At 37.0% G+C, this 24,756-nt stretch overlaps 4 protein-coding genes across 4 annotated transcripts in view; 2 read left to right on the top strand and 2 right to left on the bottom strand.

The window, feature by feature from the left end:
- Nucleotides 1-27: 27 nt before the first annotated feature.
- psme3 (proteasome activator subunit 3) lies at nucleotides 28-2,467 on the top strand. Its single transcript, XM_020918237.2, has 10 exons — nucleotides 28-187; nucleotides 627-659; nucleotides 749-811; nucleotides 888-992; nucleotides 1,074-1,122; nucleotides 1,287-1,405; nucleotides 1,512-1,648; nucleotides 1,737-1,791; nucleotides 1,929-2,015; nucleotides 2,107-2,467. The coding sequence occupies exons 1-10, from the start codon at nucleotides 146-148 to the stop codon at nucleotides 2,185-2,187; spliced, it is 771 nt and encodes a 256-aa protein (XP_020773896.1). The 5' UTR covers nucleotides 28-145; the 3' UTR covers nucleotides 2,188-2,467.
- Nucleotides 2,468-3,345: 878 nt separating this feature from the next.
- On the bottom strand, nucleotides 3,346-7,663 carry g6pc1a.1 (glucose-6-phosphatase catalytic subunit 1a, tandem duplicate 1). Its single transcript, XM_020918235.2, has 5 exons — nucleotides 7,044-7,663; nucleotides 6,608-6,717; nucleotides 5,350-5,455; nucleotides 5,148-5,263; nucleotides 3,346-4,036 (listed from the first exon to the last, which is right to left on the bottom strand). The coding sequence occupies exons 1-5, from the start codon at nucleotides 7,259-7,261 to the stop codon at nucleotides 3,534-3,536; spliced, it is 1,053 nt and encodes a 350-aa protein (XP_020773894.1). The 5' UTR covers nucleotides 7,262-7,663; the 3' UTR covers nucleotides 3,346-3,533.
- A 1,449-nt stretch (nucleotides 7,664-9,112) lies between these two features.
- On the top strand, nucleotides 9,113-13,114 carry g6pc1a.2 (glucose-6-phosphatase catalytic subunit 1a, tandem duplicate 2). Its single transcript, XM_055150211.1, has 5 exons — nucleotides 9,113-9,410; nucleotides 9,482-9,591; nucleotides 10,732-10,852; nucleotides 11,132-11,247; nucleotides 12,338-13,114. Exons 1-5 carry the CDS (start codon nucleotides 9,178-9,180, stop codon nucleotides 12,838-12,840), a joined length of 1,083 nt encoding a protein of 360 aa, XP_055006186.1. The 5' UTR covers nucleotides 9,113-9,177; the 3' UTR covers nucleotides 12,841-13,114.
- A 4,214-nt stretch (nucleotides 13,115-17,328) lies between these two features.
- Nucleotides 17,329-24,756, bottom strand: part of LOC110154346 (ankyrin-3-like) — an 82,356-nt gene continuing 74,928 nt past the window's right edge. The window contains exons 41-47 of the mRNA XM_055150022.1: nucleotides 23,584-24,193; nucleotides 22,926-23,064; nucleotides 22,328-22,411; nucleotides 21,485-21,568; nucleotides 20,294-20,506; nucleotides 19,993-20,059; nucleotides 17,329-18,618 (exon numbers count right to left, since the gene is read on the bottom strand). Of these exons, the coding sequence (XP_055005997.1) occupies nucleotides 20,012-20,059; nucleotides 20,294-20,506; nucleotides 21,485-21,568; nucleotides 22,328-22,411; nucleotides 22,926-23,064; nucleotides 23,584-24,193 (1,178 nt within the window). The 3' untranslated portion in view covers nucleotides 17,329-18,618; nucleotides 19,993-20,011. The remainder of the gene's footprint in view (nucleotides 18,619-19,992; nucleotides 20,060-20,293; nucleotides 20,507-21,484; nucleotides 21,569-22,327; nucleotides 22,412-22,925; nucleotides 23,065-23,583; nucleotides 24,194-24,756) is intronic.

Raw genomic sequence — 24,756 nt, 5'->3', positions numbered from 1 at the left:
ATGCGCACTCAAATAATTAGCGGGTCGCAGTTTTATTCCGTCATCTTTAAGCTCGCAAGTGTGGCTTCAGACAACCGATAAGCCACACGTTTTCGAGTTAAATTAAAGTTTTTAGGAACTTTCTATTATTATTTCACGTCGTACGATGTCTTCGCTTCTTAAGGTGGACAATGAACTCAAAACTAAGGTAAGGGTATGCAGAACTGAAGCACATTTTTGGCTACTTAATGCGATGTTGGCATTTGTGTGCTAATGGTTTGGCTGATTTTAGCGTGATCCAGGCTAATAGATAACAGTGGCTAACCGGCTCGTTTCCCGCCTGCCTTATTACACCTGTCAAATCTCGTTTTCTTTGCTTCGACGGAGCAAATGAAGGCTGGATCTGGAGATTGTGTTCACCACTTTGCTAATAAGCAAATACCAGTCACCAAAATGGCAGACCACATGTGTGAAAACATAGGCCCTGAGTTACCTGTAGCCGTCATACCAGCTTCAAAACAACATACCGGCGTGGGCTATTTATCATGTATTTACTAAAGTATTATGGCTAAGGTTTAATCTTTTCGAAACATAAGATTTTTCATTTGTCTGTCTGGATTTGCTGACACGTGTTTTAATATTTTTAGGTTGATTCTTTTAGGGAACGTATCACAGCAGAGGTAAGTACAATTATTTCACATTTGTTAAAAGTGTTTTAGCCGGAATAATAAACTATAAAGGCTAGATAAATGTCATTATTCTCTTACAGGCAGAGGATCTAGTGGCAAACTTTTTCCCCAAAAAATTACTTGAGCTTGATCACTTTTTAAAGGTATTTAGGCTTTTTTAAAATTCAACAGTTCTTGTCCCCCCCATGCCAGTATTTCACCATTACATTATGTTTGTAGGACCCCATCATCAACGTTACAGAACTGAAGGAGATTCATGCAGAAATAAACATCACAGTGCCAGACCCCATATTGTTGCCAAACCTCCATGACGGCCTCGAGGCGGTAAAGTTCTACCTTTTTTAAAGCCGTTGTTTTCAATGGTGATGGATGAAAACATATCATGATTATGCTTTTTTCTTACAGCAAAATGCTAAAAAGCGAAAGCTGGATGATGGAGGAGGGGATGACATGAGTAAGTACAGCCACATGGATTACCTCAAAAGGTTTTAGAAGAACATGTAACATGATGGGACACATTATGAGAATGGGAGGGCCTGCATTTATTAGTAATTTTTCTTGAACGGTCTACTGTTGTAACAGTTATTTACCTCTGAAATTGTCCTATTTATCTTTCAGTGACTGGCACCAAGGTCTTTGTTATGCCAGGTGGCATGATGAAGAGCAACTCTAACCTTGTTGATCTTATAGAGAAAGTCAAACCTGAAATCAGGACACTCATTGAGAAATGTAACACCGTAAGTTACAACATACATTCATTATGTTAAAATGAATGTGTTCATAGCTTATTATTTAAGTTTTAGAGTTTTGAAAAAAAAAATTAAAATTAAATTTCTTGTTTAGGTCAAAATGTGGGTTCAGCTTCTCATTCCAAGGATAGAAGACGGCAACAACTTTGGAGTGTCAATTCAGGAGGAGACAGTAGCTGAACTCCGAACTGTTGAAGGGGAAGCGGCATCCTACCTCGACCAAATATCAAGGTGATAAATATTCTATACATATAAAACTTTGTGATTGTTATATTAAATTAATATTTATGTTGTTTTATTTTAATGTAACATTTTTCAGATATTACATCACAAGGGCAAAGCTGGTTTCCAAAATAGCAAAATATCCTCATGTTGTGAGTATAGATTGCAATTATACATGTATACAGAGCCTCAACTGGTGTGCAACAGCACCATCTAGTGTCTTGTTGATCTGAACTAACAAACTTGGACTTGGATTAGATTATAACACGTTATATATATATAATTACAGGAGGACTACCGACGCACGGTTACTGAAATTGATGAGAAGGAATACATCAGTCTGAAGATTATAGTATCAGAGCTCAGAAACCAATATGTAAGTTGTTGCTTTCAAATATGCCCTACCTATAGCAGTTTTTTTTTTTTTTTTTTTAACATTGATTTAATTTTATTGTTTTTCTTTTTAGGTAACATTGCACGACATGATTCTGAAAAACATTGAAAAGATCAAGAGGCCTCGGAGCAGTAACACGGATGCGTTGTACTAATGTTGATCGTTGTTCCCCGGACAGCCTCCTACATTTCCCATCATGCCTGTGGAGCTGTTGTCAGTTACCTCTGTTCTTGGCCCGGACCCCCAGTACAATCGGCACTTCCAATGCTGTCAAAAATGGACACATAACTCATTCATGTTTTGTTTTAAATGTAAAATATGTTTCTTTTTAAGCCCTTTAAAGACATAATTATCCTCTTATAAAACAGAGGTTAGGTCATAGACACACAAATGCGCTATGTATTTTTTAATTTTAATTAAACATTTCTCCTCAATCTTTTGTGGTTTGGCCTTTACTTATTGAGGAGGAAACTTAACCAATTTAAGTCTTCACTGATTGATTAATTTTATTGGCTGTTACCTAATACACATGTTATTGCATCATGTCTGATATCTAGTTAGGCTAGTATACACCATCAGATATGAGCTAGGCATTTTCTTATTCTGGAAATATCAGCATTAATTTTTCTGCTATCTTCCAACACAGACGTTCTAATCTAATCCCTTACTCAATAGTTGTATTTCTGCAATTTGTTTCTAATTGTTAGGGTAACTCCTTTACTTCTACTTCTGACTGTAATAATACTTTAACAGTACTCTCAATATCTTTCTTCCACCTTTTTCAAATAGTTTTTAATAAGATATTCTAATTTTATTCATATCTATTTCTCTGGTATTGTATAATGTGGCAGCTTATTCAGTCCTATGCTCTTTTGATCTATCAGTGAAAACAGTTTTAAAAGGACTCACGTGTAGCTCTGAAGGCAGCCTCACTTTTGACCCACTCGGATGCAGGGGTGAAAGTCAGTTGGCGGGACCGCTAAGTGACAAGAGCATGTTTGGGTTAATATTTAAATGGTGTTCCCTGCGTCACCATCAGGACTTTCTCAGAAACTTCAGGACACAACAATCTGTATTCATAGGTTGAAAAAACAATTTTATTAACAATCGACATTATAAGAATATGCTTAAAGGATCAATACACTCATATTCTAACTTTCAAATGTAAAAACAGAGGCCCAGAATGTATAGGCTCGCTAGGGAATGTATAAAAACAATCAGATTTATTGAACACTTAAATATTGTGAAAATGTTATGAAAAATAGTAATTAATTATATTCAGCTCAAAATATTCTCCAGTAAAAAAAAAAAATATTCTGATGCAATTTTTTTGATTGGGAAGGGTATCTGAAGTAAAAAAAAAAAAAATGCAATTATCTCCAATGAAAAAAGGGATTTCATTGACCATTTCATCTTTTAACACGTTTTAAAACTTGATAAAAAAAATTCAACATTAAATGACATTTGTTAATATTATAAAAACTAGATGAACATTTGAAATTACAATTTTTTGTCTGCCCTTTCTGCTGTAAAAATCTTGTACAGCACCCAAGGAACAATAGTGGTGGGAATTAAAATAACCAGTGTACTCTTAACAAACGAGAGGGAATAAAAACTCATATGGTTATCAGAGGAAAAAGTCCATCCATCAAAAACGTAGAGTAGGACTAATGAAGCTGCCACACACCCCATCCTGAAGGTGTAACTCCTCTTTTTAGTGTCTTTATTTAAGGGTGAGTGGAGACCCAATCCCAGTCCACAGATGGTTCCCATGTGACGGAGCAGGGTGGCGAAGGGGCTGGTTTCCAGGTGAATCCACTCCACATGGACACACCATTTTTCAGCTTTCTCCATGGTCCAGAGGAGGTCCACGCCCAGAGCTTCGAGCAGAAGGTAGAATCCCACAACGAACAAGGCGAGGAAGAGTGTGGTGAAGAGATATTTTTTTAGACTGGCGTGGTAGATCCACTTGAACTGAGAAATGACCTCAGCTACAAGAATACCTGCACAGATGTGAAGACATGATTTATGATCAGAGACTGTATACATAAATAGAGATAGCTAATCTCCTAGCCATCCCGTTCCATACAGGAAGTGAGCATGGGGGCGCTTCCGACTCCATCGATGTTGGATCTAATTGACTTTATATTATATGAAAAATTGTCACCTCTCTCTAACTGCTGCAGTGAGCCTCATAATGTTGGTCTTAAAATTTGTATTAACCCACTTGAGATGATCCTGGTGTTTTTATTTTGCTAAAGTTTTGTCTGTAAATAAATTCCTATTCCCTATATGAAACTGACACAAATTTTCCCCACTAGCTAAGGTGCCAGCAGGCCAGGTTATAGGTCAACTCTGTCAAACCCATGCAGAGGAATCCATATTTTTAAGTTCTATGCCATACTGCGGTAGCCTGATTCATTAGCTGGTTTCACTTCATAGAAACCGTCTGACATCACAGCATTAGAATTCGTTTGCTCAACAGTAGGCGGGTACTTTTTAAAAAAAAAATTACCAATCGCTGCTATTTGGTCGTGACATATGTAATGCGCTGCTAATGGGGCTAACTGGTATTTTAAGCTTTTCCCAAATTCTGTAGGAAGAAGGACAATAACGTCTTTCCCCTTGATAAAATTCACCAAACATTCTCTTTGTTCCAACTTTAAATCCTTGATCTTGGGAATCGTTGCCAACACAGAATGTATGGTTCTTCTGATTGGCTGGTGCCCAAACTCGCACTTCTGAGGTTTTTTCGAACCGTCTAGTGTATTCTGATTCCTGATCTAGTTGCTGGAGAGAAATAAAATTGAGTGGAGGCACTAGGTGGCACCAGCCTGACTAATACTGCAGAACATTCCAGGAAAAGCAGAAACATCTCCACGGAGACAAGAATGTGGAACCCTTTCAGAAAAAGTTGGATATTGCACAAAGTAATCTAAAATTTTGTCAAAATTATCTTTAAGTCCTATATTTAGACTATTACTCACTTTACATTTTCGTGACAGTTTCTTGATTCAAAACCCTTTTTTTCCTGTTAGGCAATTTTATTTAGCATCATATCATTCAATATTTTGCATCTTGAATAACTAAGTAAAATAGCAATGATATACTGACCAGTGAGCACTCCAGCGATGACTTGATGAGGGAAATGAGCCGCCATGTAAACACGAGACATGCAAACGACCAACAAGAACGACCCCATTATAGCATTTAGCCCCATCTGCAAGAATCTGACACGAAATTCATGAAACATTATTAAAATTGTGGCATGACCATAGATATAAAATTGAGTTTAAGATGATTGTTTTATCTTTACGTGTATAACAGCGGTGGACATTGCTTCTCAGTTGCCAGTGAGAGGAGAGCTGTAATCATCACATACCAGACCCCAGCCGCACCCATGGCATGACCTGAGGGGCTTCCTACAAGTAAAATAGGTGAGCATTTTGTTGAATACTACTATTAAAAACCAAGGGGTGTGTTCATGTAACAGCACAGCACTATTGTTCAAAACTAGTTTGCATTTAGACTGTTGTAGATTAATGATTTGACCTGGTTAATATCCATAATGAGGTCAATCCATATCATAAAAAATGGCCCAAAATTTAGTTTTCAGACCAAAAAACAAGGGATTATTGATAATGGTGTAACAATATCAAAGTCTCACGATACAATATCCTCACAGTATGAACCCTATGGTACGATATTTATTGCAATATTGTGGGAAAGCTCATGATATGGAGGCTCACGATTAGGGATGTAACAATATCCAAAGCTCTCTGTACGATATTTTCACGATATACATCTTACAGTACGATATTTATTGGGATATTTTGTGGAGGCTAAACAGCTAAAACTGTGAATATGTTACTTTTTCCTCTTAAAATGCCTTGACAAGACTTAATCCAAAGAACTAAGACTTAAAAGTGTTTAGAACTGTTATTTCTTCTTGTAGTCTACACTGAAATGGAGCAGAGGATCATGGTCTATGTATTTCTGTCTTTTTTAGCTATTGCTGCACAATAACTCTTCATTTAAGCAAAGAGACTTGTAATTCGATATATTGTGATGGTCCACGATATTATTGTTAGAACTCTGACAATACGATATCACGATATTTCAGTTATTGTTACATCCCTAATTACCAGTAGTAATATTCTCACATTACCACAAAGTGCCTGCATTTTACAGACATAATTGCTGTTAGGTGAAAAACACAAAATTAGTCCTTAAAGTTATAGAATCATGGTTTGTTTACAGTTTGAATACAGTTTGGCCATAGCTTCCTAAAAGTTTTGTTATTTTAAGGAAATTTATTTTGGTACCTCTTCATTTAATATTATCACTCAAATCAAGTTATAAAATGGATATTCTAACTTTCAAACCATTTTAATTCTGATGCAAAAATATTCAAATGCATTTAATATTATGAATCAAAGGGGAAATCATGTTACAATGGATCATAAATCAGTGGGGGAGTGTTTTGTCACAAATCTAAATCCCTAGTTCAATTGTTTATGTATCTTGGTAAGGTTAAGAACAAAGGTTAAGAGGACATCAGTGAAGCATTATACCTGGCCCAGTCTCACACGTGATGGGAAACTGCCGTAGAGGAGGAGCTGGACCTGTTCCATAGAATCGCGTCTCCTTAACCCACCAATATGGCCGCTCTCCAAACAGGACCCTAATGTGACAAAACACACAGGTTGGGTTTCTGTGCTTTTTTTGGGACATTACATTGACCTACATTCATTTCCTTGAGCCTTAAACATAGTCACTACTCTCCTCACTTTAACCTAAACCCTAAACATAACCCATCACACATATCACATTTACATAACTACAAATCATAAATCATGTTGTTGATCTAATAAGGATTTACGTCATGGGGAAACGTGATAAGAAAAGGCAGGTCAGCAATGTGTAAACAGATTTTAGCACCCACATTCTCAAATATCTGTCCAAATACACTTTTGCTTATTTTCTCATTTTAAAATATGCAAACGTTACCATTTCAGAACTAGGTTGAGCCAATCCCCAATCACAGCCACCCAGAGGAGGCGGATTGCAATGTCCCGTCGGAGGTGAAACCAAATTGGGAAAAATAAGAAAAAAGTCATGTGCAAATCTGCAACTGACGACGCGAGGTTAAACAATCCTTCATAGCTCTGATAGTTTGTTTGCAGGTACACGGCCAGCTCGACCCCCCAGCTGTGCAAGAGATCCATAGTTCCAGATCCAAATCCACTGAGTTGTGCTGTTTAAGTAGAGACCAGCCTTTTGTTGATGTAAGTTTTTGCAATTCAGTGTATATGCTAGCCCCACTGGACTTTAATCAAGGTTAGCACATTTGTTTGCTTTTGGGATGGTGCAGATGGGCTTGGTGACCTTTGACCTGAACATCCCAAAATCTGGATAGTTAAACTTTTCTGAGAAATGTGCTAATTAGTCAAATTGTATCTTAACACCGCAAACAAATCAATCAGTTCAGATTAGAAAGCCAGTGGTTTTGTCCTGGACATGAAAGTACTACTGTTTGAGAGTGAACATTTAAAAACAAAATATGATGAAATTGATTCTGGTTAGGTCATCATTTAGCTTAAATATAAACTTGCCATGAGCCAACCACATGGTCCACAAACAAAGAGGAGGCAGGCCCAATTTTCAGCCATTTTGTAACCTTGAGAAAGGTCAAGGGTCAAGAGCCAAACCATGGAGAAGGAGACGATCTATTTATTCATTTGGGTGTTTAAGATTTTATTTTATTTGTGTAAGGTATTGTCACTTAATAAAATACATGTTATTTTATTCAATGCACATTAACTGAGGGTGCAAAACATTTCAAGTCAGGGAGTGATGTTTTTGCCCCCCTGTATACCAGGGCCTGAATGCACATGAAGATAGATCATGCTTTATATCTCATAAACATTACCTAAAATAAGCCCTTGTTTTGGAAAATAATACATTCAATTAATCAAAGTTGTAAATCATATTTGTTCCATTACTACAAAGAAATGTAAAGGACCTGCATTAAACTTAATGACTTCCACAGTTCCATGTTTATCTCACTCTATCTCCTCAGTTCAGACATGTAATCATTGACCCCCTTATGTAACCTGCAGATGTGTTACTGCTTTTCCAACACATTACCAAAGCTCTCCTGATTTTGGGTGAATAATAGGTGGTTGTTTGCAAAAACAAATACATTGTATAACAAGTCAGACCCTCTCCTTGGCACAGAGCAGAGTTTCACAGTGTAAACAAGTACAACTAGTCAAAGCCAATGATGTGCCAGTGTTGATTGGAATCATTAACCACACAATATATGAATCCAAAGTTATGCATCTCGTGTCAAAAAATAATCTCAAAATGCATAATTACTATAAATCTATATAAACGAGAATATAGCATATATGAAGTTGGATTAGTATGTACCAAACATGTACAAATAACACTTGTCTGCTTTTCCTGAGACTGTATTTAACCTGAAAGCAAAGGGCAACATTTGCTTATACTTATAAAATGTTATATTTGGAATTTAACATGACCACAGGAAGAGTAGTTGATCCCAAGGGGAGCTAAATAAACAATATAGTTTTATTAAAAATCTTATTGCATAGATTTTCCCATTAATGTTTTGACACAAGTATTTCAGTGCAGTTAATTTGAGCTGACAGACAACAAGACTTTTCTAGTTGGCTGTTTCAAATGGATACCCCAATTTTTTAAATTAGATATATTAACCATAAATCAGGTCACAACATTTTCAGTATATGACCCAATAATTCCTACCCTAGAACCCCCCCTGCCCTTCACCTCCTGATTGATTGATCCCTTTGAAAGCTGTTCAATCACGTGCACACAGCCTGCTCACTTTTATCTCTCCATTTCCACATTTCTATTGCGCTTCATGACGTCAAACAAAGTCAGTTCATTCTCCTAACATATGTACAACTTGTTTGTCTGTTGGACGTCCCCGAACTCAGTCCCTGTGTTTTATTAATGTTCAATGTCCAAAGGTCAACGTGAGCATGCGTTTAGGTGGTGGGTCCCTTGTCTATAAAAACAAGCTGCAGTGTCAGGGATAGAACCAGTCTATTTTGCATCTCAATTGGGTTTGGGTTATAGTTTCAACTATTTAAACATGTTTAGTACTGTAATGGACGCTTTGCAGGGTTTTGGGATCACTAGCACCCACTATCTACAAACAAACTATGAAGATGCACAGGGCTTGTTTCTCTGGGTGTCATGGGCAGCCGATTTAAGAAACACATTTTTTATTTTCTTTCCTCTTTGGATTCACCTGCGTGCCTCTGTGGGCATCAAACTCATCTGGGTAGCAGTGATAGGAGACTGGTTGAATTTAGTGTTCAAATGGTAAGAAATGTGAAGAATTTGAAAGTGAAATTTTGTGTGAAACAAATATTAACTTCTTGGTTTTCTTCTAGGATTCTGTTTGGGGAAAGGCCGTACTGGTGGGTGCATGAGGCGTCCTACTATGGCAACGGTGTCCGGCCACATATTGAGCAATATCCAATGACGTGTGAGACTGGTCCAGGTAAGAACAGAACAGAACAGAACAGCTAGTTTGCATTCACACACACACACACTGCATCAAACATGGGACTAAACCTGGACTAGAACAGGACTAAACCAGGACTAGATGAGGATCAAACCAAGTCTAGATCAGAATTAAAGCAGTACTTGATATGGAATAAACAGAATAGTTAGTTTACATTCACACACACACACTGCATCAAAAGCAGGACTAAACTGGTACTAAACCTGGACTAGAACAGGACTAAAACAGGACTAGAAGAGGATCAAACCAAATCTGGACCCGTATTAAAGCAGTACTTGAAGTGAATTAAACAGAACAGTTAGATTACATTCACACACACACGCGCACGCACACACACGCGCACACACGCACACACACACACTGTATCAAAAGTGGGACTAAACTGGTTCTAAACCTGAACTAGAACAGGACTCAACCAGGTCTAGATAAGGATCTACTAATGTGGCAAGTGCACTACCACAGCTGCTACTACTACTACTACTACTACTACTTCTACTACTACTACTACTACTACTACTACTACTACTACTACTACTACTACTACTACTACTACCTGTACTGCATTATAAATCAACTGTTACTTTAATGTTACTACTACAACTGCCACTACAAACTTTAAGTGAACTTTATAAACACTCACAACGTGACAAAATGGGGTGGGAAAAAAGGAAAATGCCTTTAAAATTATGCTTTGAGTTTGTAATTAATAGTAAAAGATGATGAAAGGAAATAGTGATGGTGAAAATAATACTATATAAGTATAGGGAATAAAAATGTTTATTTAAAAAAAAGGCGAAGAAAGAGAGAGAAGAGGATTTTTAATAATAAATTGGCCAAAATGTATCAATGTAAGGGGGCCTAGAGGTGTGTTTATGCGGCACTACCACATTACTTTTGTTTTATTTAACCAAATTTGTGTTGTTATGTAGGTGTGTGTGGTTGGGGGGAATGGGGGGGTACGTTGGTTTATGTTTTTGTGTTTAGTTTTATGTTGTATTTTGTTAAATGTATATCTGTATATATATTGTATTTTATTATATTTCTTATGTATGGACTGTATGTGCTTTCTGTGTCCTTAATAAAGATTATGATTAATAAAATAATTTTTTCTTCCAGGTAGTCCATCAGGCCACGCTATGGGAGCAGCTGGGGTCTACTACACTTTGGTCACCTCCATCTTAGCGATCATGACAAGCAAGAAGAAAATTGGAAGCAAGAAAACCAACAAAAAAGACTGGTAAGAGAGTGTAAACCTTCATGTAATTCAGGCTCTATAGATCTTGGCATTGTGTCTTATTTACTCCTGTTATCAGCACAGACACACTATCTTTGCCTGGAGAGTTGATCATTGACTTAGAGGACAGGAAGAAAGCAACAAAACATGGGTTGTTTTGATGTACATGCACCAGTGTCCCGCAATAGTGTGATAATTGTTATATTGCTTTTTCCAGGGCATAACCTTTAGGTGGAATGGCTACGTAACGGACAGTACTAAATACCTGTGCTCCTTTTGCAGGTATCTTAAGGTCATTTTGTGGAGCATCTTTTGTGGGGTCCAAGTATGCGTGTGTCTGTCGAGGGTCTTCATCGCTGCACATTTTCCTCATCAGGTCATCGCTGGCGTCATCACAGGTTAGTCCTTTTGTCTAGAATAAAATGTGTTTTTCTTCAACCACTCTTTTACATCTGTCCAAAAAGGGAGGTTGTTTAGAGCCATTTGTATCTCATTTCTAGTTTCTTTCTTTCTCCACTCTGCTTATAACTATTGAGTATGAGCAAAGACTGAGGAGTGAATCTGTGTATCATTCGTTCATTTGTTTTTCAATATAAAACCAAAAATAAGAAAATGAAAAAACAACATTTTTCTTCATTATGCATTAAAAAGGTTAACAGCTGTTTCAGGACTAAAACAGGACTAAAACAGGACTAAACTATTTTCAGTCCTGGTCTGATACCAGTTTCAGTCCTGGTCTCAGTCCTGGTCTCGGTCACAGTCTAGTCCTGGTCTGGTCCCGGTCTGGTCCCGGTCTCAGTCTCGGTCTCACTCACGGTCTTGTCCTCGTCTGGTCCCAGCCTCAGTCCTGATCTCAGTCCTGGTATGAGCCTGGTCTCAGTTCCGGTCTCAGTCCTGGTCCTGTTCCTAGTCTCAGTCCTGGTCTCAGTTCTGGTCTGGTCCCAGCCTCAGTCCTAGTCTCAGTCCCGGTCTGGTCCCGGTTTCAGTCCTGGTCTCAATCATGGTCTGGTCCTGGTTTGGTCCCGGCCTCAGTCCTGGTCTCAGTCCTGGTTTGGTCCCGGTCTAAGCGCTGGTCTCAGTCCTGGTCTGGATCCGGTCTGGTCCCGGACCTACTTTAGTCCTGTTTTAGTCCTGGTTCAGTCCAGCATCGCAATTTAAAGTCACAGAAACTGGAAACGGTTATCCGTTTTCCCCCCATTTTTCATTTAAACACAAATTCGAAAACTGAAAAAACTAATCGTTATCCATTTTTTTCATTTTGGTTTTGGAGACAAATAATGAAGAAAATAGTTGTTTTTTAGTTTTCTTATTATTGTTTTTATATTGAAAAACGAATGAACGAATGATACACGGATTGGAGTGAATAAATAATTACTTGAATAATTGTTTTTCTATCAAGTTTCAAGAATAGCACTCTATAATAGTTTTATAGTCTTTTTCTTTTAAGTTCTATACAATTTTTCATAACCTAAACTTGTCCCCATTTAGGCATGATTGTCGCAGAGGCCTTTAACCGCACACAGTGGATCTACAGCGCCAGCATGAAACAGTACTTCTTCACCACGCTCTTCCTCACCTCCTTCGCTGTGGGCTTCTATCTCCTGCTCAAATCTTTGGGCGTGGACCTCCTCTGGACCTTGGAAAAAGCCCAAAAATGGTGCGTCCATCCTGAGTGGGTTCACCTGGACACCACCCCCTTCGCCAGCCTGCTCAGAAACATGGGCACGCTGTTTGGACTGGGCCTCGGTCTTCACTCTCCTCTGTACACTGAAAGTAAAAAGAGCAACACTACGGGGCAGAAGTTGGCGTGCGTCGTGAGTTCTCTGGTTTTGCTTCATCTTTTTGACTCGTTCAAACCTCCCACCCACACCGCGCCGCTCTTCTATCTCCTCTCGTTCTGTAAAAGTGCCACTGTGCCCCTGGTGACGGTCAGTATTGTCCCGTATGTGGTGAATGGGGCGCTCAATCTGCAGGGGAAGAAGAAACTTTGATATGGGACACTCAATAGACTTTATTCATCATCTGGAATTTGGACTGAAATAAGTGAAGAAAACTATTGAACGATTACCGTGTTGTATTCATGGGTTTCTGTGATATCAGTAGATGATTTGAAGGACTTTTTAAGGACTACATCCAAAACATAAAATACCTGAAATTGGAAACCTGTGAATGAAATCTGTGAGCACTATATTGTAATTATGAAATTGTCCAACCATCACCTCAGAAGCTAACAGTTGAACTCTGTGTTTCATGCCATATTTTTATATTAATATATTTTTAAATGTTATTTTTATGGTTTTTTTTATTTTCATTAAAAGTTAAAAATCAAACCATGGTGCCATTTCTTGTTTTAGTACAGCATATATATATAATAGAACAGTATGAATATGTTTACTGTAATGTACACGTCACCACTACACTTGAAGACCAGGGTAAGGTCAGTATTACATTCCAGTTCCTTAGGTGAGGGCTTCCCCAACCTTTACACAGAAAAGCATACATTATATATTCTATTTACATTTTTACAAAGATTAATCATTTCAGAGGGACCTTTGTTCATACTGTCATGTCAATGTCCAGTCAGGTCTTAAAACAGGGTAGTGGCAGAATCTTAAAAGTCTTAAAAAGGTCTTAAATTTCATGTTCCTAAAATATGGCTTTAAAAAGTCTTAAATTAGGTTGTCCAAGTCTTATTTTTTTCACAAAGGTCTTAAATTTAATTAGTCTATTTTCTGTATACTCAACCAGGCTGCAGTGCGATGTTAAATGGAGGAAGAAAAAAAACAACATCGTGAAATCATGTAACACGAATAAACGTCTAATTTGGAGTATGCGCAAACAATACTTTAGTAAACCATCAGTAGAGTGGAGGAAAACGTTGGATGGATCATGGGGAAGTGTAGGCTTAATCCACAGTGGCTCTTAGATTCCACATATAGTAAGGTAGTTGGTTGGTCACTATTAGAATTGGATCTGGTGTTTTTTCACCCACATAATGGGTGCGATGTTGGTCATAATTTTCATGTAAGTGGCCTTAAAAAGGTCTTTAAAAAGTTTTAAATTTGGGGTAGACAAACCTGGAAACACCCTGTAAAGGCTAAGCAGGGTTGAACCTAGTTAGAACTGGATGGGAGACCTCTGGGTGCTGCAATGGGGCAGCAGTGTTGTGTCCTTGGGCAAGACACTTCACCCACCTTGCATCCAGTGTCTATGATGTGTGAATGACAGTAAATATAAAAATATATGGAAATTATTATCCAGCGTTTTACAGCATGCATGTCATGTATGTTCTTTAACACTCGCTGTCCAAACCAAATAAATAATTTTTTCAGATGTGGTGATGTCATATTGTCAGAGAGAGAACAAGAGACAGTTTTGTATTGATTCGTTTGTACTTTGCCATTAATATCCAAAAGGATAATTGACAAATGTTGAACCTGAACATTTCTATTAGAGACTAGAACCTTGAGCTCACTCTATTACAAAACACAATTCTGAATGAGATATTATTGGCCTGTAAAATGTTGTGATGCCACCTGGAACCCAGCAATAAACCAATCCAATAGCCTGCTGTTAATAGTTATAGTATTTGATACACTGATCTGTTTATTACCCAATACTGTTAATAGTTCTTCAGTCTGACCAAAGCTGGCACACTCTCAGACTCCAGTAACCCAGATAACTCATGGCAGTATGCGAAAACGCAACAGGGGTGGGTCCGCCGATATGATTTCAGATAGTAGCTTTAATACATCCACTATTTTTTGTTGTCACATAAGTCTTACATTTAGGGCTGAATGATTTGGGAAAAATATCTAATTGCGATTTTTATGGCAAGCTTTGCAATTGCGATTAAATTTGCTATTTATGTTTTAATAATTCTGGATTCTGTTCAAAGTTCAGGAATAATTGACAAAAGATTGAAATATGAACTGATACAAAATACAAGAATCACATATATAGAGCATTATTGTTGTTGAACAGAGCGGTACAAAAGGGTTACCAGCTTTTAAGTAGAGTAAGACAAGATATTAAGTTGTACTGTTGGTACTTAAAAATGTCTGTCTTTGTTAGTTGTGTCCTTTCAAACTGTATTATGATTTTGATTTGATTGTGATTAATCTTGCAGGTTATTGTAGTGACTTGTGTGTATATATTCTTATTTCAGTGTTAAAAAAAATCTATATCTATCCACGCTTTGACCTTGTGATCCGAGGAGCAGCAACGACACAGACTCTTATGTCACAGAGAGGATGAGGTGAGGGTACAAGTGTGCAAGCTGTACTTTGTCCATTCAGATGCACATGACTCCTGCGTGGTGATGACAATACAAGTTAAAGGGAAAGCATGCTTCAATCTAATCTCTTTATATCTATCCACAAAAAAAAATTCCACTATGATTCAGATAGTCATTCACATAAATTTATATGGGACATTGTCATTTCAAAGTCTGTTTCGTGCATAAGGATCATATTTAATTCCAAGCCCGATTATGTTTAAATCCGGGCTCAAAATGGTTCTGTTTAGCTCTGCGTATGACAGAAAGGTTTTTATTCCACTCCACACTCATCTCTCTTCTCTTTTAATGTTAGTTTTATGATGATTATTTACATTTAGATTTGTTTGTGTTGTGATTTGGTTGTCTTTCTTTTTCCCTAAAGCATGTTGAATTACTCTGTGTACAAACAGTGTTATAAATAAACTTTGCCTTACCATTTCCTGGCTATAAAAGGCTTGTAAACAAACAAAGTGATATAGATTCTGCTAGTGGACTTGTTTCTAATTTGGACTAATCTACTTTTCAATAGCTACAGGGCAGACTGTTAAGGGTTAAATATAAGAGTTTCCATTTGATCTGTTGTATTAGTATTGACCAATAATCAAGATGTCTCTGATTCAATTCTGGATGCCCTTAGCGCTAAATGTCAGTTTGATCTCTCAAAATATAAACTTTCAACTGTAAACAACAACTCTGACCAATGTCGATGTCTGCTGTTCAGTTCTGCATGCCCTTGTTTTTTTTTATTGAAAGACAAATTTGCTCTCTCAGCACATAAACAGGAGGGAGGAGGATTAACCACCATTATGTAGGGTTATCAAAAAGACATAAAGACATAAAGACCTCATTGGATCGCTCTTGAATTGGTGTTAATGTTTCCATTGGTTTGAAAATAGTCTGAAACACTACCAGTATTCGAGAGTACTGTCCATAATTGAAATTAAAGGTGCACCACACAGCCTTTCTGGTAGAGGGTAGTACACCACCAGCTTCTCTGCATTGTTTTGATGTTCCGCAGTATGTCATTAAACTTGTCTATCTCTGTGAAAACAATACGTATGCAGGTTTTTTCAAATAGTACAATGCTTATAACAATATAGTGAGTCTCCTCATCAGTGAATTTAGGTAGAAACAAAAATATCTAGACATCATTAACCAGTGGTGGAACCAAGTTGTTGTTTTGCAAGTCTCAAGTAAGTCTTTGACCTCAAGTCCGAGTCAAGTCCCAAGTCAAATACAGACAAGTCCAAGTCGAGTCTTAAGTCACTGGCCCTTAAGTCCAAGTCAAGTCCAAGTCGTCTACTTTGAGCTTCAAGTCATTTCAAGTCTTTAAACCAAAACAGCAATTACAGCTTAGATTTTTGCAATTTATATGATTTTTAAGCTCATTTGTACTTAAAAAGTCATGGCATATTTATATATGATTATTTATATAAGAGTTGTAGAACTGCAAAGATCTTAGTGTGAATCATTACTGTCAGAATAAAAATAATTCAGATTCAAAAGTGCTAAATAACAGTTTCTTTTTTTTTTTTTTTGTCATGAAGGGTCATGATATATGTAGTTCCATACATTTTACTGTATTGTACTTTATTGTACTGTACATTACTGTAGTACATTTGATGATACCACATCACAACAGTACTTCAGTTTCATCCAAAGTAACAAACAAAGAAGTGGGAGGGACATGTTCCAGTTTGTTCCTGTAAAATTATTTTATCATCATCATTTAATCATTTATCAACTGAAAAAAAAAGCGTTTTCAAAAACCATATATTTTTTTAGGAAAAGTATCAAGTCTTCTCAAGTCACGGGGCTCAAGTCCGAGCCAAGTCCGAAGTCACTGACCTTCAAGTCCAAATTGAATCCCAAGTCTAATTTATCAAGTCTCAAGTCCTAAAAATAGTGACTCAAGTCTGACTCGAGACCAAGTCACGACTCGCAAGTCCCACCTCTGTCATTAACCAAACACTATGATGTACAGTAAGTATGGCTGGGTTTGGGTTCACTCAAACACACAAACATTGAGACTAAAATACAGAACTTAACCAGGACTGAACCAGGACCAAGACACAAGAGGACCAAACCAAGTCTACATCAGGACCGTGATCAAACCAAGTGAACTCAGCTTTTATAGCATTTCACAAACAGACCACAAACTACACACATACTTTTCAATTTAAACACAATTTATTTTCTGCTTAAATAATTATTTTGTTCATCCAGTGTAGGCTATGTCCATACAGGGTTGTACCAGGTTTCGTCATCTTTAGACAGTGGATGCTTCGGTGCTTTTGTATGAAAAAAGACAGACACACAAATGTACACAGGAACAGAAAATCTGATCTTTAACAATACTGTTGATTTAAGTAAAAAGTACAACGTTTTTATCCTATTGGTATTAAAAATGAGATCTTCTGCTCTTGTGTTAAAATACAACCAATTAAATAAAGATTAAAAATCATCAAACCATCAAAATAAAAAGTCCCCTTTAAAAAACACAGCAGATCTAAAAGCAAGTAGAAGCATGAGCATACAGACTATTCGGTGCACATGAGGCAGCTAGCGTTTTGAAGCTAACAAAGTCTACAGTCATTTGTATTGGTGAGTAATTGCAAACTGCTAGCTAGTATTTGTGGAAGCATAAGTATTTGAATGAGCGGAGTGTGTAGAAAGATTATAAAAAAATCAAATAAAAACAGGCATAGATGAGTTACTATGAGTGTCCACACAGAAGTACCATCGTAATAGGAGGATTACAGTGCTTCGTATTAGCAGGAAAATTAGGAAAGTTAAAATAAAGTGACGTTACATGCAGCAAAAATTAGTTTCTCTGAGTCAAATCAAAAAAATATTTCCGGGTAGTAACAACTGGATTCAAGAAACGTCCATTTTGTTAATCATCAAGCACTTTTGTCATTCATGTACATACAGCTTGTTTTGTAGTTTTCAGGAAGAGCAACATTGAGGAGGGACACTGAAGACTTAAGTGCCCATCGCTCCATACAAACTCACTGATTCTGCAAAGCTTTCCCCCCGCTCATCAGTGCATAAACTCTATTGATTTATACAGTGTCAATTATTTACATTAAAATCACCCATTCGCTGCTAGAATTCATTATTTTCAATCTAGGAACCACTCAGTGCACCTGAATACTGTGGCTCCAACAGGAAAAGTCGACCATATAAGGCAAGTGTCTATCAGGAAGTCCGTTTTGTATTCTCGATTTTTTGTCCCAGGAGCGCCATCTTTGGTCACACTCGGTCCCTGCGCTGTGTGTTGTTTGCTGTTCCAACCGTAAAAGTAGTGGTGACATGCTCATGCGAAATCAAATGTATAAATGAAGTTGTTTTGCTTCTGTAAAACCATGCGTTTTTTTAAAAGTGAAAATTTCAGATTTTGGTGTTGTCAACATGGCTCCCGGTGCAGGTGTTTCCAGTTTGAGAATTCCCTCCAGGTGCGCGATGTCACAGGTGGACGACTGTGGATCTGGGAAATAAACAGAGAAAATGATTTATTATACTACTACTACTACTACAACTACTACTTCTACTACTACAACTACTACTTCTACAACTACTACAACTACTACTACTACACTACTACTAACTACTACTACTACTACTACTACTACTACTACTACTTAATTTATAATGACTTGAAATCACTTTAACTTGTAACAACAAATTGCAAAGTTAAAGGCCAAATAATAGTCCAGTCCTCTCTCTGGAAACACTACTACAGCACTGATTATGATGAAAGGTACTGTACAGTATGTGACTTTCTGGAGGAGGTAAGCCACCTGCATGATTCCATAGAAATAGAAAGTTAATAAAGTAACTTTCTTAGTTAGTATGACCATAAACGAAAACAAAAAAAAATCCTTATATTCTTTCATTCTCATTGTGGTTTATTTTGTATGATCATAAACTTTTGTGCCTTTGTTAACATTATTATTAGTTTGTACAACCATAAACGAGAAAAAACAAAAAACAAAAAAACAAAAAACAAACAAATCAAAACTGGCATCTTCAAAAAAAAAAAAATGAAGACAAGAACTAGGAAAAAAAGTGATTGTATTTCTGTTAGAGGGGTTAGTTTATGGAACAAACTGAGTGAGGATTTAAAAAAGTCTAACACTGTAGAAGCCTTAAAAAATAAATAAATAAATAAAAAGTATAAAGTATAAAGCATTATGTTTTGAAAGATATAGAGCTGAATGAATGATGCATTAAATGTTTGTTCTAATTGTTTTACTTTATGTTTTGTCTCTTATATATACAGTAAGTCATTAGTGAAATTGTAAATGCAAACCTGTCGTTCATGAGCTGCTTTCTTTCTTGGAATTCTGTCATTGTTTAATAGGGTTTGGTACTTTTGCTTCAGCTTAGACCCTTTCTGTCGTGATCCATGTAGTTGTGGTCTATGTTTTGTTTTTGTTTTGTAGAGCTGCAAAATGACCCAATTAAAAAAAAAAGGAAAGAGAAAAGTACTTTAACATCGATATATACTTTTCTACTTTTCTGTGGAAGATTATAGCCAAAGGAAGGAGAAATCGGTCCTATTCCAGGCCAATTAAGAGTCAGGTTTGTGCAGATGCAACATTTGTAAGAACATGTGTGTTATTTTATGTTTTCAGTGTAACAAACACAGCAAAAATGAAAAAAAAAAACCAAGCTTTTATTTTAGCCTATTCTTTGGCCTAAAAGGTACATACTGAGGCTTTAAAGAAACAAACAGGTAATTTAGATACATGTACTGAATCTTGATTGTTTATTATATTAGAACCAATTCAAAACACGATAAATCAGGAAACAGAAACTAATGAATAGATAAAGAATAAAGATATAACCAATCTCTTACCAGTTCATGAGCTTCACTGTTACGATTGACCCTTCTTGCCTTGTTTTTTGCTGCCTCCTTCTCCAGACTACGGAAGGAAACCACAATTAGACCAGACAAACTGACACAAATTAAATTGTAATTTCGAGTTCATGAAGTTGAGCAGAAGTTTTCAAGCAGCATGCTGAAAGAGAGAAGACAGTTAAGAAAGAAGAGTGTTAGTTTGTTAGAGCAAATACACGCAAACGAAAATTAGTCTTCTAAGTTAGATATTAGACTCTATTCTGGACTACAAAGATGGCGGCTCTCTGTTGAGTCCAACCTCAGATTTGCCTCGAGAACGCTTGCCCTTCTTCTTGCCCTTTCCCCCTTTTCCTGAAGAAGGGGCAGGGTCAGGGTCAGTGTCAGCGCCCCCTGCAGGTAAGTCATCAGCACCACCACCAACACCACCACCAACATCTACAGCCACAGTGACTGTCTCCCCCTCTTTTAACTCCTCTGAGTTGTACACACGACGCACCACCTTTCTGATCACCTGTAGGGGGCAGAGGTGAGTTAGAAGGACAGGGAGGGAGTTTGAAAGGAATGAAATGAATAATGAAATGAAATGAATATGTTAATGTTTCATTTGTTTAGATGCTAATGCTATGTTGAAACAAAGGCCCAAAACATTTTATGATTGAACTCCAAGTGACCTTCTATTCAAAGTGAAGTTAAGTTGTATTTTATCCTTGTGCCTTATAGGATATTGTGAATTATCTATGTTTTGTTAAGTCATTATTGTATTAGTATTAACATGTATTAGAGCTACAACTAAAAATGATTTTGGTTTTCAATCTGGCAATCTTTTGATAAATTGATTACTTGTTTAGATCTCGAAAAGTCTGTGAATTTGAGGTTTTTAATAAATTTGATGAAGATGAAGCTAAAAAGGTGTTGTTACAGATGTATAAGTTCATACAGTATATTTACAAAAAAATCATTTGTTTATTAAAAACACAAATTTGATGTGTTTCATGAGTCATTTTGGTGTAACTGCTGCTCTGTCTACATCATAAAACTTCTTCTCCCATCACGTGGTTTGGAGTCTGCGTATAGCTCAGAAAAACATTAATCGATTCATAAATTAGTTACTATAACTATTTTAATATTTGATTAGTGCTGATTAATCACTTAACGTTTCAGTCCTATTGTGTATATTATGTCTGTACAAATTATGAAAAGTCTTATATTTATCTTACTGGTTATTTTTTTGTTGAACTTACACAAAAACATCATCGTCATTTAATTTATGCAACTGAAGCAATATTTTTTGTAGGGAAAGAAGAATGTATATTTTATCCCCTTCACCTCAAAATTCAGAAACAGTCTTAGAAGTAATCAAAGTCATGAAAAATGTATTTTGGTAGCTTTTAGTAGCAGACTTCAGGACTCCAAATAAAATCAGTGAGTTAGATTATAGTGAGTGATGATAAAATAAAGTCACTAAATGTGGAGAGGAGGGAGCAGTTACTTTTCTTGTGACCAGATTTCCGTCTTCATCTGTGAACTGCTCCTCTGTCACAGACTCCCCAGGAAGGTTTTTGGCCTCCTCGCCCTGGATTTAGTATAAACAAAAAGGATTGAAATAATGGTAAAATGTAAAACAAAACAGCAGGAATGATATGTATGATGAAAATGTTAATTTGCATGACAATAGCACGGAACTATTACTCGCACATGGAAAAATGCAGCCCAGCTTATGCAGCCAGATCAACCAATAGAAATGCAAAATGAAAACAATGTGCAAGAATGGTATATAATCTTTAAAGGTGCACTATGTAACTTTTTCTGGTGAAGGTTTTGGTACCTGGTTGTCTCTATAATGATTTAAATTCCTAAAATGTTTCACAGAATGGCAATAAACTCCAGAGAGACAAACAGGTAATGGCACCGGGTCAAGTTAGAGGTCAGATCTGTGGAGAGGACATCCCGCTCACTGTATGAATCCATTTTTTTAAATTTATTTTGTTAGGCAGCTACGTTGTAATGCCATACTGTGGACTATTCCCGGCAAATACAGTAAATACAAATGATGGACCCTCCACCAGAAATACATAGTACTCTTTATTTTTAACCATATACATGAGATTTTAGTCCAAATGTCCAACTTTAAACAACTATTTACACTTTACCAGGCATCATCCTACATCCTAGTCTATTACTTTTTCTGCTACTTAAAATGGTCTCTAGCTTCTTTGTCTAATCTACCTGGAGACTGGCAATCTAACAATCCAAGCAAAGCAAAAGAAAACAGAAATAATCATGCTACACTCCAATCAATCACTGTTTACGCCTGTACACACAGACGCCTGACCTTGAGCACGACCCTTCGGCGATACACTCGAGTGGTCACTGTGGCCTCGTCATCGGAGTCAGAGTCTGCAGCTCTGGCCCCTCCCTGACCAAAGCATCCCAACAGCCCCGGGGACACATTGTATCAAGAGAACTTTAATTATAAATGTTGTGATAAAATAAGAATGCGACTTTCTGTAGGCCTGTGACAGGTATCTGTCTATATTTGTTCTAATTCAGGAAAAGCAGCTATTTGTGAAAGAAATTAGACTGAAAGATATTGCTTGTATTCTTTAAAAGGTATTTTGTTGGAAGAGAACCATAATACATTAACCTCCAGTCACAGCTGATTTTATCCAGTCAAAGTTGATGTCTTTGCCTGCCTTTGACTATTCCAGACAGTTGTTTCTCTATCATGGTTTAACATCAGAGATATAGAAGAGACTGAGTGGGCAGGCCTAACAGTTCATTCTGAAAATGTTTCAAAATAAATAAAATTGGCATTAAACTTGCTGACACCATACTCACCATACAAACTCTTAAACTCTAAAGTAACAACAGAGTAAATGTTGACTTGAAGTGACATAATATTATCATCTATATCGATGTTTAAGTCTGACCTGGGCTTTGTTGCTCTCCTCCTTGGATGCCTTCTTCTTCTTGGTCTCTTTCTCGTCTCTCGCAGCGTCACTGTGGCCTCCATTTTGTTTCTCGGTCTTCACTGGCGGCTGCTCAAGGGAATCAGCCAAACTGTCAGGGCTGAACAAAGAGGAGAAAGAGATAGATAAGTTATATTTCTAATATTAAAAATATAACTTGTTGATCAAAACTCGTTCTTGGACTTTTACCTTCACTGAGTGCTTCAGACCTTTTTAACCACATCCATTTTTTTTTCATTTTAAGTTTTTAATACCGCTAGTTATTATTATTTATATTGCAATAATGAGAAATCCAATTAATTTGCTATGTCACAAATAATACAGTACCAGAACCTCCAAAATATACTGACAATATATATAATTTGTATATATTTTCAAATATATCAAAACTGTATATATATTTTAATATATACATATTCCCAACTATGATTAAAAAAAGAAATACATTTGAAAGGTTAGACATTGTGCTGATTTAAGATATTGTTATATGCAATATTGTAAGGTCTTTTTCCCCATTCAAAAGCTTTATATAGAGTTTTAAATTGTTAATTGCTATGGCAATGGCACAAATTTATAATCATTCTGAAAACTACATATAATTTCTTGTAATCACACTCACCTGCCCTCCTCTGGCCCTGCACCGTCCGGTTGCCCCGCAGACTCCGCTGCTGCTCCAGACGCCTCTGCTTCCTGCCAACCTGAAACTGAAGACATGTCCCTCTCTGCTTGCCGTACTTGTTCGAGAATCGCACTGACCCTCTCCTCCGTCATCTCCTGGTCCTCCAAGCCTCCCTCCAGCTTGATGTCCTCCAGTAAACTCTGTATCCGCTCTTGGGTCATCTCCTCTTCCTCCTCCTCTTCCTCTTTTCTGTCGTTTTTGTCCAAAATCACATCGCCGCCATCTTGTTCCAGCTCCAGATCTTTAACTTGTTTCTCTACGGATCTTCTGTCATTTCCCGGGCTCTCGTAGGAGACTGTCACCTCTCTGTGTAGGCTGGATTCAATAATAACGTCCTCTTGGGATGCTAACTGAGGTGCGACTGTGGTGGGGTCACTACTGGAGGTACTTAAAGTTTGATTCAGAGACAAATCTGTTGGCCTAGAAACGGAGGTCCTATTTGGGGACTCTACAAGAGATTCTCCAAAGAAGTCGTCCGATCGGAGAGGGGTGGGGGGCTCATAGTTGAGGGAAGAGGGCGTCTGCAGTTCCAGATCTACATTGTGGTATCCTAAATGGGATGGGAGGACCAAAGGTTTAGACAAGGAAGGATGAAGGAGAGGAGGCAAGGAGGTAGGGAAGGAAGTAGGAAGGAGGGAGGGATACAGTGGAGGTGTGGATGGAATGAGAGGTGACACTTTAGCAAAAAGTGGCTTAAACAACAATATAGAGCTTGTTCAGAAGTACTGAGGTGATTATGTGATCATACAAGTAAGAATTAGTTTAATGTTGTGAAATAGTTAAATGTTTTTTTGCTGCCTTATAATTGTATTTATTTATTTATTTTTTATGTTTTTGTGAATCTTATTTGAACCAGAAAAAGATAGAAGAGTTAGGAGTAGGGTTGTCACAAAAAATGATATTAAGACAAATAATTAGAACTATTATCCTTTTGTTAAAACATTTAATTCTATTATGTAATTATGTGTTTAGATATTATCACTGAGGCACCAAAATCAGTTCCGAGCCTTTTCCATTAAAACCCTAAATGAATCCGTATATCATTCACTCATTTGTTTTTCAATATAAAACCAAAAATAAGAAAACAAAACAACTGTTTTCTTCATTATTTGT

This window comes from Boleophthalmus pectinirostris, unplaced genomic scaffold (assembly GCF_026225935.1).
Source record: "Boleophthalmus pectinirostris isolate CB_2022bp ecotype Guang Dong unplaced genomic scaffold, ASM2622593v1 HiC_scaffold_14, whole genome shotgun sequence".
Classification (NCBI taxonomy): Eukaryota; Metazoa; Chordata; class Actinopteri; order Gobiiformes; family Gobiidae; genus Boleophthalmus; species Boleophthalmus pectinirostris.
This window is presented reverse-complemented; position numbering and strand designations above follow the sequence as displayed.

Excerpts from the sequence above, each read along its gene's own strand:
- psme3 (XM_020918237.2), top strand. The coding sequence starts at position 146 with ATGTCTTCGCTTCTTAAGGTGGACAATGAACTCAAAACTAAG. Across the intron at positions 1,792-1,928 it reads TAGCAAAATATCCTCATGTT|GAGGACTACCGACGCACGGT; the intron begins GTGAGTATAGAT and ends ATATAATTACAG. Across the intron at positions 2,016-2,106 it reads CAGAGCTCAGAAACCAATAT|GTAACATTGCACGACATGAT; the intron begins GTAAGTTGTTGC and ends TTTTCTTTTTAG.
- g6pc1a.1 (XM_020918235.2), bottom strand. The coding sequence starts at position 7,261 with ATGGATCTCTTGCACAGCTGGGGGGTCGAGCTGGCCGTGTACCTGCAA. Across the intron at positions 5,264-5,349 it reads TGTCCACCGCTGTTATACAC|ATTCTTGCAGATGGGGCTAA; the intron begins GTAAAGATAAAA and ends ATTTCGTGTCAG. Across the intron at positions 4,037-5,147 it reads CATCGCTGGAGTGCTCACTG|GTATTCTTGTAGCTGAGGTC; the intron begins GTCAGTATATCA and ends ACATCTGTGCAG.
- g6pc1a.2 (XM_055150211.1), top strand. The coding sequence starts at position 9,178 with ATGTTTAGTACTGTAATGGACGCTTTGCAGGGTTTTGGGATCACTAGC. Across the intron at positions 9,592-10,731 it reads GACGTGTGAGACTGGTCCAG|GTAGTCCATCAGGCCACGCT; the intron begins GTAAGAACAGAA and ends TTTTTCTTCCAG. Across the intron at positions 11,248-12,337 it reads CATCGCTGGCGTCATCACAG|GCATGATTGTCGCAGAGGCC; the intron begins GTTAGTCCTTTT and ends GTCCCCATTTAG.